Raw genomic sequence first — 15,322 nt, 5'->3', positions numbered from 1 at the left:
ATGTAAGTTTAGTAAGTAGCAAAAGAGTAAATTCCAGATGCAGGTAAAGCAGGAGTAGGTGATCTTCTTCCATGTAGATGCCATGTTTTTCTCTACGAAGGCTTTCTATGTTTGCATAGATTTTTCTGTGGTAAGGTAGAATCATAGAATCAGTCAAGGTTGGAAGGGACCACAAGGATCATCTAGTTCCAATCCCACTGCCATGAGGTAATACCAACTCTTTTCAGTCACCATCAGCCAGAAAAATGACAGTGCTTTAGTTTGGCCCCAAGTGTTATCATTCTTCAGATCGAAGAAACAGATTTTGGTCAAATATTTTAACCACATGGAGCTTTCAAGTTACTCAGTGTGTTCTTTAGAGGTTCTCCAGACTTGGAGCTCAGACTGCCCTGTTTTTTCTCGATCATGACACCAGAAAAGTGGGGATATCCCGCTCTAAAAGTTGAATGCATTGTTCTTTCAATAAACATTAGCCTGCTTTTATTTGTGAACCTTCTGATTATGTACTTATGACAAGGCCAAGCCATATATTGATATCAAGTTTTTGTGGTCTCCTTTCAAAGCTGGCAGAAAATTTGAGTTCATTCTCACTTCTGGTCATTTACTGACTGTAAACTGTAGACCTGTCATTTTTTTTCACAACAGGAAGAGTTTGCCACCTTCTCTGATTCTAAAAGCACCAGTTTCATCAAGTGATTTATTACTCTTCTGGTTTTACCCATCTGCATGTGTGGATAAATTGAGCAGGTTCAAAAATAAAGCTGAATGCATTCTTGAGAAGTAATTGGATATTATAATCTGCAAAGGACTGCATGTGCATTCTTAAAATCAATCTTTCTCTGAGTATATTGTTTAGCAGTAAGTTTGCAGATGTTGAAGGGTAGGAGAGCCCTGCAGAGGGATCTTGATAGACTGGGTAGGTGGGCAGAGGCCAATGGGATGAGATTTAACAGGGCTAAGTGCAGGATTCTACACTTTGGCCACAGCAGAATGGGACGTGGGGGTAGTGGTACATAGTAGCTGAACATGAGGCAGCAGTGTGCTCAGGTGGCCAAGAGAGCCAATGGCATCCTGGCCTGGATCAGGAACAGTGTGGCCAGCAGGACAAGGGAGGTTATTCTGCCCCTGTGCTGTGCACTGGTCAGGCCACATCTTGAGTGCTGTATCCAGTTCTGGGCTCCTCAGTTCAAGAGAGATGTTGAGGTACTGGAATGTGTCCACAGGAGGGCGCCAAAGCTGGTGAGGGGCCTGGAGCACAGCCCTGTGAGGAGAGGCTGAGGGAGCTGGGGGTGTGCAGCCTGCAGAAGAGGAGGCTCAGGGCAGAGCTCATTGCTGTCTGCAGCTACTTGAAGAGAGGTTCTAGCCAGGTGGAAGTTGGTCTCTTTTGCCAGGCAAGCAGCACTAGAACAAGGGGACACAGTCTAAAGTTGTGCCAGGGGGAAATATAGGCTGTCTGTTAGGAGGAAGTTTTTGGCAGAGAGAGTGATTGGGATTGGAATGGGCTGCCCAGGGAGGTGGTGGAGTTGGTGCCCCTGGAGGTGTTCAAGAAAACTTGGATGAGGCACTTAGTGCCATGATCTAGTTGACTGGCTAGGGCTGGGTGCTAGGTTGGACTGGATGATGTTGGAGGTCTCTTCCAACCTGATGCATTTTATGATTCTATGTGGTTTTGGTTTCCGTATATATAAAACATTAGACAAAAACTAGAGGACACTTTGGTAAAAGTTACCTTATATTTGCTGTCTATCCTACTGTCCTGAACCTTGCATTTCAGTGTTGTGGTGCAAAGGTGGGGAGGTTTTTGTGAGTAAATTTATTGGTGTATTATGTATAAATGTGGATAGTATGTTAAATATGATTGTTTTCAAAACAGCTTTCATTTTTTTTGAGCTAAAGTTCTTCGTGGACTTTTCAAAACTGACTTAGGTCCCCAAGATGTGTAAATGTCATGATCTGGCATTCAATCAGAAGCAGACATAAAGCATTGGTTGATGCTACATAGCACATTCCACACTCAAACTTGACTGTAAAATTGCAGACGCTGCTAACTACATGTGATGGTTTGGGTGTTCCCTGCCCCCCCACACTTTGGAAATCACCCAGACTAGGTTCAGCTAGCTCTGGAAATATGAATGAAGCTTATATTTACAGCTAGCACAATATACAAACAGAAATTTACAGTATATACAGTTATAGACAGAAATATACAAGTTAAAAAGGTAACACAGAAACACAACTCCCCTCCCAGAAACCTCAATCCCCAGCAGGGGCTGTCAGCCACCCATTCACTTTCCCCCTACCCCTCTCAACCTTACCCCAGTCCCAAGGAACAATACAGGGGTTAGGAAGCAAAGTGGATTAGTCCCAAAAATGGAGGGTGAGATTAGAGCGATGCAGCTCAGCCAGCAGCCCAAGTGAGAGTGGTGCCGAGTGTCTTATCTATGTTTTGACTTATGTTTTCATACATCTCAGCAAGCCTATGAGGGAAGTAGGCATCAACATTGTTTTCTGTTTACAGCCTGTAATCTGATTCTGCTCACCAAAACATTCTAGCCTGCTTCAAACTAGCACACCACATTTAGTGAATCTAGTGTCTTATATTTTCTACTGTTACCTGGTATCTCTAATTTGTATTTAGTATTTGTGATATGTTTTCTTAATAAACAAACACTGTGATTGTTTATTAATGCTGACCCATTGTTCAAAAACTCTTTTCTTTCCTACTTTTTGTTTTTTTTCCATTAGATAACTCCAGGAGCAGGCAGTAGCAGGAAAACAGTTCACTTGTCCCAGGATTCTCTTCACCATGAGTAAGCATCAGTGATGAGAGTTACAGCCTTTTTGTTGTCATTTGCTTTACGGTAGTGCCTGTGCCCCAAAGCCACATTTTACAACTGTAAAAACATGTAATAAGAGAGCCTCAGTTACATGATGATCTTTATTTAATAATTCCCTCTTGTTCTGTCACAAATTACCTGTGAGAAGAGACCAGCACTTACCCCTCACTATTGTTCTTTAAGGTAGTTGTAGAGGGATTTTAACTACTTCAGAAAATACATGACTGGGTTAAGCTTAAATCTTTGGTTACACTCCTAGAACTTGCAAGTATAGATGCTGATAATGTAATTTCTGTGCAATACAATAATGAATGGCATTATTGTATGCTTTGCCCAAAACCTATCTCTTATGGATGGCATTATTTTATGCTTTGCCCAAAGTCTGTTTCTTACCTGAGTAGTATGTAGGTACTATATGCGATTTCCTTTGTTTTATTTTTTTTCATCTCCTTTTCATTTTGCAAGTGTCAAGATTTGTCCTAGGTCTGTATAATGCTCACTACAGATAGATTTGGCTGTTAATTTAGTTCTATGTGATCACAGTGTGGCTGTGAACCAATATTAATATACTTAACTGCTATTGAGGGAAAAGTCTCATTGTGAGTTCTCATCTTTGCATGACATAGAATTATAGACTGGCTCAGGTTGAAAGGCACCTTAAGAGATCATCTTCTCCAACCTCCATGCTACGGGCAGGGACACCTCTCAACTAGACTAAGCTGTTCAAGGCCTCATCCAACCTATCCTTGAACACTCTATTGGAGAGGGCATCCACAACGTCCCTGGGCAACATTTTCCAGAGTCGCACCACCCTCATACTGATGAACGTCTTCCTAAGATCCAGTCTAAAGCTACTCTTCTTCAGCTTAAAGCCATTCCTACTTGTCCTATTGTTGGACAGCCTTATGAAAAGTCCCTCTCCAGCCTTCCTGTAGGATCCCTTCAGGTACTGGAAGGCAGCTATAAGGTTCCTCGGCAGCTTCTCTAGGCTGAAAAACCCCAGTTCCTGCAGTCTATGCTCACAGCAGAGGTCCTCCAGCCCTTGGATCACTTTTGTGGCTCTCCAACAGCTCTGTCTCCTTATGATGAGGTTGTCAGAACTGGACACAATATTCCATGTCTTAGTCCACATTTTCATCTCTATGAAGTAAGGCTGCCAATAGTCAAAACTGTACATATGTACGGAAGCAGAAGTCACTGAATTCATGGACTTTGAATTTCACTTTAGATTCAAATTCAGACCTCAGTTTGTGAAATAATACATTAACAATTACCAGGTACTCCACACTACTTTAAAACTTTTTTCGTCTATAATAACACATCAGTATTAAATATGGAATTATTTTTTATTTATAGTGCATGCACTGTAGTATGTTAAAATGCAATCATTTACTATTTTATACCACAACATATAAAACCTAAACATAATTACCTGTAAAGCCAGTAGCTACTCAGAAGTTATGTTTGTGGTGCATTCTTTCAGAACTGTTACAGAGAGAGAGAGTTCAATAAAGCATAGCCAAAGGCTGTATTTTTCCTGGCAGACAATAAAATACCCAAAAGCACGTACAGACTGGTCATATGACAGCATGTGCTTTGTTACTTATATTGTTAAACATGTCTTTTCTTCTTCTCCCACAGCCACTGGTTTAGCCCTGGGGCTAGGAAGGAGCACAACCAGGTAAGAACTGCTTTGATCAAGAACAGTTTACTTGAAATATATAAAGGAATTTAACTACCTCTGCTCCAGAGATAGTAGACTAATGTTATAAGAAGTTATAAACAAAGCAAATATGATTTCATGTTTTCTTGTAAGGAAACATTAACAACCAGGCCCTTAATTAAAAATCTTTAATTAGTGACTCCAGTTAAATATCTTTGACTATTAACAGCTTAAATGAAAAGTCCAATCATTCCTTTAAATCTTTGTGTCTCTCCAAGTGCTGCATTTCTCCAAATGCTGAAAAGCAAAAGATTTGACTCAAAAAATTAGGAGATATGGAACAGTGACAAGTGAAGGGGCTCTTCAGTTCCATTTTTATGCATTTCATTGGTTAAAATGACCAAAGCAGTAAAAAATTAACTGTTAAATGTCCATCATGGTGCATGTATTGGTGAAAATATCTCACTGATTTTCACAGTATCACAGTATCACCAAGGTTGGAAGAGACCACATAGATCATCGAGTCCAACCCTTTACCACAGAGCTCAAGGCTAGACCGTGGCACCAAGTGCCACGTCCAATCCTGCCTTGAACAGCTCCAGGGACGGCGACTCCACCACCTCCCTGGGCAGCCCATTCCAGTGTCCAATGACTCTCTCAGGGAAGAACTTTCTCCTCACCTCCAGCCTAAATTTCCCCTGGCGCAGCCTGAGGCTGTGTCCTCTCGTTCTGGTGCTGGCCACCTGAGAGAAGAGAGCAACCTCCTCCTAGCCACAACCACCCTTCAGGTAGTTGTAGACAGCAGTAAGGTCTGCCCTGAGCCTCCTCTTCTCCAAGCTAACCAATCCCAGCTCCCTCAGCTTCTCCTCGTAGGGCTGTGCTCAGGGCCTCTCACCAGCCTCGTTGCCCTTCTCTGGACACGCTCAAGCATCTCAATGTCCCTCCTAAACTGGCGGGCCCAGAACTGAACACATGTTCACTATGTTTAAACATGAATTGAAAGTGGCCTTGGTTTGTTGATGTTAAGAAAATGAAACAGTTATTTTGCAAGGAGACGTCAGAACAAGTTGTCTTAACATTTACACATCCTTCAGATTTCCTTCTAAATTCATGCTGCACTCTTTTACTGCATCTGAGGACTTGATAGCTGAAATGACAAGAAGCATTTCTTCTATAAGTAGTATGTTATAGACAGTTGGGGGAAAATTAATCAGGTGTAACTCTATAGGTAGGAGTCATTTTTTGGAGTTCATACTCATATACAACATTAAGGTGTGGTTAGCCAAGTCATAAGGTTCAGCATTTCCTCATTTCCAGGGGATTTTGAAGTGCATATGCTGTGACTATTAGATCCACTTTACTTGTAGTCTTTTTCTAAACAGTCTTTTATGTCATACCTCCTTCGATATATGATTAGTTTCAAGATACATTTGGGGTTTTCATGCTGTCTTGTTTCCACTTTTTAAGTAAACTTTTAACAGTATTTTTAATGTTAGTGCCACTTTACTCATCCTGACAAATCATAGAATGGTTTAGGTTGGACAGGACCTCAAGGATCATCCAGTTCCAACCCCCTGCCATAGGCAGGGATACCTCCCATTAGAACAGGTTGCTCAGGGCCTCATCCAGCCTGGCCTTGAACACCTCCAGGGAGGGAGCAGCTACAACCTCCCTGGGCAACCTGTGCCAGTGTCTCACCACACTCACTGCAAAGAACCCTTTCCTAAGATTTAGTTTGAATCTCCCCTCTGCCACTTCAAACCCATTACCCCTTGTCCTGTTATTACAAGACCTTGTCAATAATCCCTCCCCAGCCTTCCTGTGGGCCCCTTTCAGGTAGTGTAAGGCCACTCTAAGGTCTCCTCGAAGCCTTCTCTTCACCATAAAACTGGGAATAGACTTTTGAGTATTGGAAACAGTTTGGGGAAAAAAAAAAATCTTTCTTTATTTGTCTAAAAGTAGAGTAAATCAGAGCTTGTTCCAAAAGCTGAGGCACAGTTTTAGTTAAACGAATCCTTCATTATTCCTACTTCCCTATGATTGTCATAGAATCAACCAGGTTGGAAGAGACCTCCAAGATCATCCAGTCCAACCTAGCACCCAGCCCTAGCCAGTCAACTAGACCATGGCACTAAGTGCCTCTTCCAGTCTTTCCTTGAACACCTCAGGGGACGACAACTCCACCACCTCCTTGGGCAGCCCATTCCAATGCCAATCACTCTCTCTGGGAGGAATTTCCTCCTAACATCCAGCCTATACCTCCCCCTGGCACAACTTGAGACTGTGTCCCCTTGTTCTGTTGCTGGTTACCTGGCAGAAGAGACCAACCCCCACCTGGCTACAACCTCCCTTCAGGTAGTTGTAAGCAGCAGTGCAGTCCCTAAGCCTCCTCTTCTCTTATGGGAAGCTTTAATACTGTGGTTTTGATGCTTCTGCAATTTTCAAATTACAAAAGCTCCTGGGGCTTAGAACAGTTTAATAACTGTTTCATAACTGCTTAGCTTCAAGTGCCAACCTGAACACTTTTTCATAATGTAAGTGTTCTCCAACACTTTTTCTAATGCACTTTTGAAAAGTTTATTTGGAATTTTGAAAATTGGAGAAATTTACAGGTAGGATAGTAAGGATAGTTTCATGGCTTTCTAACCAGCTTGGGGAAGGCTTTCAATTTTGCATTTTTAGTTATTTAAGAATTTTAAATTGGTAGATCTCAAAATATGAGCTAACCCTGTGAAATCCTGTTGGATGTCTGTCACTGAGCCTTGAGTGAAAGCTATTAAAAGATTACTTGAGACAGGAGAGAATGGGACAAAGGTGGATAGATTCATATGGGATCTGAGGAGGAAGTTGTTCAGCATGAGAGTGGTGAGAGCCTGGAATGAGTTGCCCAGGGAGGTGGTTGAGGCCGCATCCCTGGAGGTGTTTAAGGCCAGGCTGGATGGGTCTCTCGCCAGCCTGATCTAGGAAATGGTGTCACTGCCCATGGCAGGGCAGTTGGAACTAGATGATCCTTGTGGTCCCTTCCAACCCTGACTGATTCTATGATTTTATGATTAATGGCACGGCCAGAATAACATTTCTAGGAAGCAAATAAAGGCATTGTTTGTGAAACAATTTTGAACATACCTTTTTTTAATAGCTTCAACTCCTGCGCGACAACCGCTCAGAGAGAGGACACAAGAAGAGCAGCTCTGTGAAAACAGCTAGCAGGTAAGTTAATGTTTCAGCTCTTATTAATACTCTTTGTGAATTTATTGATTTCTTAACTCTCACATTTTTATATAAGAAATGACACCATCCTTTTGGGATGTTTTCAGAGCTCTTCTGGGTTCTTTCGTGATATACTTTAAAGAATTTATTTTATATGGCACAGTCCTGAGTATGAGGATTAGATTTTATTGGTGGCTTTATCCAGCAACATTTATTAAACTTAATCTCTTTAGTAAACATCAGCTTTAAATGGATGCCAAAATAAGATTTGTGCTTCTGGCATCTAAGTTAAGTGTGGAAAAATGTATAAAATTACCATTATGCATACATGCTTTTGAAATCAAGAACATAACTCATATGCTACAACACTTAAATTGTTCTTATATCATATTTTGACAAGAAAAATTTCATTGCAAAGACTTATTAAAAAGAAATCTAGTTCTACCCTCCGGCTTATTTTCTGCCCCTTCAAAAAGCAAAAGATTCAACACTGAATGGATGGGCACTGGTCTAAGGTGTCTGTTCCTAGAGGGGTTTTTGTGTACAATATCTTACAGAGTTTTTATGTTGTTCTGTTAAGATGTCAGTGTGCCTTCAAATCACTTATTTTTGATAATAATAGATGAAAATCATCATGCCAAACTATGGTTTTCTGTGAGGCAGTTGGCTTCTGGTATGTATATATACCGGGTTATTCTGAAGTAAGTTTTGAATGTTGTCAAATACTTCCTTTAATGAATACCTGGAGAGGGAGATCAGTAGGCGCTGATCCTTTATCTTTAGAAATTGTGGTTATCTTTATCTCTTAAACATTGACACTGTACACCTGTGTAGCCTTTAAAAAGTTACCTATTTTCATTATCACCCTGCATTAGGAGAGGAGTAGTTCCCTCCCCAGTTCAGTCACCCTGCTTGAAATTGTACATTCATCCAACTCCACTGCTCTTTTGCCAGTGAAGGTTTGTTTTTTGTCTGGTCTTTTACATGCTGTGGGTAAAACCAGCCTGGTTAGCTCAACTCACCTATTTAAATTAAATTGCATGGTTTTGTACAAACTGTACCATGTGATTTCTCCCTCAGCAGAGCTGTGGAGATGATAATCTCCAGCAGATGTGTGATAACAAATAGCTTGGGATAGTAATGTCTTCATCTGGTGCAGTTGTTAGCAGACCAAATGTCTGTCTTTAGCCTGAGGCTGTGGGCAAACAATTGAACATGATTGAGTTATGGTGAGTTAACAAGTTGCTGCTAGGCAGCTGAGCTGCCGTAGCTGATTGTGGGCTCACAGTTTGCCTGCGCCCATCATGAGGTAAAAGACATTTTCTTAAGCCACTTCTTTTTTTTATTAAAATGAATTCTACCTAAAGAAGATTCCCCAGAGCTAAGAGATTCATTTGGTCAGCAATGGAGGCAGCATTTTTCTGAGTTGCTACAGCATAGTTTTGAATTTATCATTTTATTGCCAAATACATGAGACCTTCATTGTACTACCATCTGCCTGTCTCTATGTATTTAATACATTTCTCCTTACAATACCTTGGTGAAGTTAGGAATTAATCTTATCCTTATTTGACAGAATAACCAAGATAAGGAAGCAACTTAGTATTTTGCCTCTAGTCATACAGATGATGCCATAACTAGTTAAATTATGCTGTAATCTAGTTACAACAGGATTGTAGATTGGGAAAACAGCAGATTATTGAATAAGTTAAACTTGTGTAATTGTTTTCTTTTCTACACTTAATGGTCTTGTGTCTTATTTTATGATGTGTTACTGTTAAGAATCACTAATGGGTTTATCCACATCTGGTTTTTTTTCTTACTGTTATGTAAGTAGAATTTATGACACGTGCTTGAATTGAAAAAAATGCAAAGAAGGTGCCCAAAGTTTTGCTGCTTATCTTTTTCTTTTTGCCATATCTTGATAACTTTACTGTGTTGACTTTCCGTACTCAAATGCCTCTTTAAAGATCTTTAATAGGGAGAAAAGGACTTCTTTAAAATGGGGGTGGAATCGTAGAATTGTAGAATGGTTTAGGTTGGAGGGGACCTCAAGGATAATCCAGTTCCAGTCCCCTGCCATAGGCAGGGACACCTCCCACTACAACAGGCTGCCCAAGGCCTCATCCAGCCTGGCCTTCAACACCTCCAGGGAGAGAGCAGCCACAACCTCCCTGGGCAACCTGTGCCAGTGTCTCACCACCCTCACTGCAAAGAACCCTTTCCTAAGATTTAGTTTGAATCTCCCCTCTGCCAGTTTAAACCCATTCCCCCTTGACCTGTCATTATGAGACCTTGTCAGTAGTCCCTTCGCAGACTTCCTGTAGCCCCCTTCAGGTAGTGTAAGGCCACTCTAAGGTCTCCTCAAAGCCTTCTCTTCTGCAGACTGAAAAGCCCCAACTCTTGTAGCCTGTCCTCAGAGCAGAGCTGCTGCAGCTCTCTAAGCATCTTTGTGGCTCTCCTCTGTACTCACTCTAACAATTCCATGTCTTTTTTGTGTCGGGAGCTCCAGAACTGTTTTTACTTCTTATACAGTTCATTTTTGGTTTGGAAAAACATTAACTCATAAAAGTGATTTCAAGGTGGAGCAGATTATGTTTCAACTAGCTAACCAGTGCTGTGTTAGCAGTCTGGTCAGTGTATCAGCACCTCAGTATGAACCAGTTGTCCACTTCTCATAGACCATAGTTTGAGGCAGATGTAGTAGGTTTCTTTTTCTTTTTAAATCATCGAAAGTCATCTACTCAAACATTACTGCACTGTGACAGGAGGCCTGTGTACCAGTAGTCCATGCATCACCTGTTGCTACTCTATTTTATCTGACAAGAGGTATTCAAGATCCTCACCTGCCATGGTGAGCAGCACAGACTGAAATAGGGGTATTTGGACATTTGGAGGAGATATTCAGGAAAGTAAACTCTGGAAGTAGTACAAGAAGGATTATGTAAAGGAAATACATCAGAAGTTACTAAACAACATCAAATACAAAGAAAGGGTCAACAAAACCCCAGAGTGTTAGTTGCAGCTTCACTGTTTTCTGCAACTGACTCTTTCTGGTCTTTTCATAGTTTTTCTTAGTCTGATTTGAAGTTCTGACTTGTGGTGATGCTAGAGGATGACTTTCAAGTACATTCACTTTTTATAACTGACAATATTCTCTATGAATTAATATTCAAAGAAAGTTCCTCAGAGAAAATAACACCAAACTTGATGGCAGTGTTTCAGAAGTGTGCTGTTGCTTTGGTTAGAAATACCACTTTGTCTTTCACACTTTGGAAGGGAAACCTCCATTTGTACAAATGTACAACACTTGTTCATTTTCATCTGATGATAAGGATCATAGTAATTTTGTACACAGATGTGACAAACAGAATTACAGCTGCTCTTTATTTGATCTTCTAAAGAGACAAAGATGTGCAAAGATTCTGCCTGCTTCATCTTTCCCACCATGTCATCTGTTGTTTGGGAAAGAGTCCTAATTTGCAGCAGATAGAAAACTATTTGTCGAGTTGCAGATTTGCCAAAAATAAATGAAACCATTAATTACTACATTTTTTGAGCAGCTGTTAATGGACTGGGGTAAGAAAACTGTACATTAGACTACTGGTTAATTACAAGAACAGTAATTGGTTAATGTGTTTTTTGTGGAATGAAATTACAATACCAGAGGAAGTAAATTCAGCCAGGGGTTTTTTTCAACTATACATGAAAACATGCACACAGTTTAGACTGCAGTAAAGCTAAGGAATGCATAGGTGTTTTATCAGCTAATTTACATCTGCCATCACATGAACACATCTTCTCAACAAAAGTACTTTAAAATAAATACTTTAATTCACCTTTTAATTCAAGTGCAAAATGATTAAAGGTAATAAATTAGTTTCTTGTAAACCCAGAGCTAATAATGCAGGAGATATGGATATAACATCAAAAATCCAAATGTGTTTACATCATTAGAAATTAACAGCTAAGCAGTTTTATCTCCTCTTCAGAGTGCTATGAAGCAGGAACTGTACTGTTATGATTGGTGTTTAATAATGTTTGCAGTTTCAGATTAAATTATGTGAATGTTTGAGGACACATTGCTTTAGAATCATAGAATCAGTCAGGGTCGGAAGGGACCACAAGGATCATCTAGTTCCAAACCCCCTGCCATGCCCAGGGACACCCTACCCTAGATCAGACTGGCCACAGCCTCACCCAGCCTGGGCTTAAACACTTCCAGGGATGGGGCCTCAACCACCTCCCTGGGCAACCCATTCCAGGCTCTCACCACTCTCATGCTGAAGAACTTCCTCTTAACATCTTTCCTCCCTTTCTGTCACCCTCAGGGACAACATTATTCCATCAGTTTGGTATTTTTCTTCTCTGGGCACAGTATAAAAAAAAAAAAAGATGGGTCCATTTTCGAAGAGAAAAATTCTTGATTGACTTTCCCATACCATAGCCTTATTGTTAAGGTCCAGAAAGGATTTTTGTCTGGGAGAAGTGGATGAGGACAATAGTTCAATATTTCAAAATGTAGCCAACATGCAATGGAAATCTTCAAGCCACTGTATTGCTTCATGAAGAGATGTGAAGTATCCATTTATTAAATGAACATTAGCAACTAAGTGCCTTAGAAGTATCATATTTTAACTCAACTACTTGAGAACATTTGCAAAAGTAGCAGAAATTTTGAAGAAAATTAGTTTTTCCATATGATTTGAGCAATTTCATTGCAGAACAAGGGGGATACAGTTTCAAATTGTACCAGGGGAGGTCTAGACTGGATGTTAGGAGGAAGTTCTTGCTAGAGAGAGTGATTGGCATTGGCTGCCCAGGGAGGTGGTGGAGTCACCATCCCTGGAGGTGTTGAAGCAAAGCCTGGATGAGGCACTTAGTGCCATGGTCTGGTTGACTGGCTAGGGCTGGGTGCTAGGTTGGACCGGATGATCTTGGAGGTCTCTTCCAACCTCGTTGATTCTATGATTCTATCTTTAATGCAAAACTAATTAACTACAAAACCACAAGCCAAATTTTGTCGTTATAGCACTGAAATCTAATCCACTTCATAATAAATAAGCTGATAAATGGCACTCAGATTTTGTCACATAGAACTGAATTCCAGATACACTTGAGCAGATTAACAAAGTCATTTAGTCCTGATTTTAATATATGTATGTGTGTGTGTGTATGTATATCTAAACTTAAAACATCAGCTGGTCTCTAGTAATTGTGTGCTTCTGGATCCTACTGATGCACCATCTAGATTGATAGCTCCTTTCTCACACTCAGCTGCATAAGATTTTCTCTTTTTTTTTCCCTCTCACATTTGCGCTCCACAGCTCAAGCTTGTCTCAGCTTTCCTGTTAAAATGCTAATGGCATAAGGATAAAGTTAATTTGGGCTTCAGAGGTGTGATGACCCTTGCTGCTGTTAAAGTTCTGAACAGGAACTATGTGCAGTTACCTGTACTGTAGTTCCACTGAGCGTTTAACCTTTTGTTAAGCAGCATTACTGTCAAAAGAGGTTGTTTTGCAGTCTGGTTTTCCACCACTCATTTTTCCCACCATCTCCCCTGTCACAACAAATCTGTAACTTTCTTGCCTGGATCACCACACAAGCACATGGAAGCTGCATACCACAACCATAAGGATGAATAGCCACACTTGAAGGAAGGATGGGTTTGCCTCTTTCTGTTCTTGTTGCAATTAAACTGTTCCAGTAGTTTTTACATCAAGTTGCTCCTAACCTTGAAGGGATTTCTGAATCTCAGATACATAAAGCAGCATCTACTGGTGCACATTCACTAAAGTTCTGAGACATAGGCACAGAGACTTCTATTCAGACAGTGATTTTTGTGTAAGGAGAGATTTTAGAAGTAAACTTAAATAGTTTGTTTCAAATCACATCAAACTTTCATGTTCGTTTTTGTTGCTGGTAGTTTGAAAGATTTTTAAAATGCAATTCAACCTATTTAGAAGCCAGCATTTAGTACCTGTGTGTGATGGTTTGGGAGTTACCTGCCCTCCCACTCTTATGAAATCATCCAGACTACACTCAACTGACTGGAAGTTAAGGAATGAAGCTTTATATTCACAGCTCAGTGCACTATACAAGCAGGTATTTACAATATTTACAGCTATATACAACAATACACAAGTTAAAAGTGATACAGAAACACAACAGCCCTCCTAGAAATCAGAGTCCTCAGGAGGGGCTCCCTATCACCTTTCCACCTTCTTTCCACTCCTCTACCTTACCCCAGAGTTTGCCTTATGTGCAAGGTGAGGTTGGAGGATCGGCAAGGGGGGTTAGAAAGCAGAAGGATTAGTTACACAGAAGCAGCCCAGGGCACCAACTACGACAGAGACACACATACAGTGACTCTCCTGCTCTGCCTTATCTATGTTCATGTTCTTGTTTTTATACATCTCAGCCAACCTATGAGTGAAGTAGACATCACCATTGTTTCCTTTTCATGGCCTAGCATCTGATTTTTCTCATTGAAATATTCCAATTTGCCTCAAACTATGGCAACCTGTCTGAGCTAAAGGAAGCAAATGACTGTTCAGGATGGTGATTTGGGGATTCTGGATTTAGTTTTGCTATTGGTTACTTTTTTGTGCATATTCTTAAAACTTCTTGTGTTGCTAATACTATGTTAAAAAGTTGTGCATCTAACAAGACATAAAAATAGTCGATGTATCTTTAACTTTCTCTTACTAATTCTCTTTTTATATTATAAAGCCAAATTTTGTATTCACTCCTACATGCACACTCACACTCCTCTTGTACTCAGTGGAGTTTCATGACAGTTACTGAGGGAAGTGGGTGCATAGTGTTAGAGAGCCTAACTTGCTTAAAATTCAGTCATCACTTTAGTGGTTGGTTGTTTTTTCTCTCAGGCCAAGTTGCATCAATTATGTCTTTGTTTATTAGATTGTGGGATGAAGTAGAACTGTAGTATCTTGACTGTATGATAAGATTTCTGAAGCGTTGTTTGTCAAGCACAGAGTGAAAGGGAGTCCAGTTGCAGATCTATTACTTTCTTGGAACTGATGGAAGGCAGTAAAGAATTGACCACAATGGTAGTAATACAACAAAAATCTCTGGATCGCTGGTCCAGATCTGGGTCTGAATGACTGATTAAGAATAAATACATTATGCTGGCTGCTCACCTACATTAATTAATAATTGGTCTCTTATAGTGGACCAGTTTATACCAGTTGGTGATGCTTGCTCACCATCCCAGCACAGAGGTGAAGAAAACAATTGGCATGCACTGAGTGTTGAATGCTTCCAACCTGATAAGGCATATTCCTTCTTCTGTTTTTGAGCTTCCTTCAACTGGATGTTGAATGCTTTCAGCCTGACACAGCATTTTCCTTCCTACATTTTTGAACTACCACACTAGATACTTTGATTTTTACCATTGCTTTTTATTCCACACCTGGTTTAGAAGTAAAGGATTTTTCAGTATGATGCTAATGTTTGCAGTAATTTAACCTAACTGTATGTGATTGTGATCCAGAACTTTAAGAGGTGTTTTTAAAAGTCTTTTCGATAAAATAGACTGGTCCTGTACTGAGTTATTTAGTGAATGTCATATTTAGTCAACAAATACATA

At 40.3% G+C, this 15,322-nt stretch overlaps 1 protein-coding gene across 2 annotated transcripts in view; it reads left to right on the top strand.

Moving 5' to 3' along the window:
- The window catches only part of GPATCH2 (G-patch domain containing 2), a 138,255-nt gene that overhangs the window by 89,906 nt on the left and 33,027 nt on the right, over window positions 1-15,322 (top strand). Inside the window, exons 6-9 of one of the 2 annotated variants that reach the window (XM_064164521.1) lie at window positions 2,746-2,810; window positions 4,479-4,518; window positions 7,640-7,710; window positions 13,038-13,608. In XM_064164521.1, the coding sequence (XP_064020591.1) occupies window positions 2,746-2,810; window positions 4,479-4,518; window positions 7,640-7,710; window positions 13,038-13,065 (204 nt within the window). In that variant the 3' untranslated portion in view covers window positions 13,066-13,608. Of the gene's footprint in view, window positions 1-2,745; window positions 2,811-4,478; window positions 4,519-7,639; window positions 7,711-13,037; window positions 13,609-15,322 lie in introns of those variants that run through there. The other variant, XM_064164520.1, reaches the window with a different exon arrangement.

Source organism: Pogoniulus pusillus, chromosome 25 (assembly GCF_015220805.1).
Source record: "Pogoniulus pusillus isolate bPogPus1 chromosome 25, bPogPus1.pri, whole genome shotgun sequence".
NCBI lineage: Eukaryota > Metazoa > Chordata > Aves > Piciformes > Lybiidae > Pogoniulus > Pogoniulus pusillus.
The sequence above is the reverse complement of the archived record's forward strand: the minus strand, read 5'-3'. Positions and strand labels throughout refer to the sequence as shown.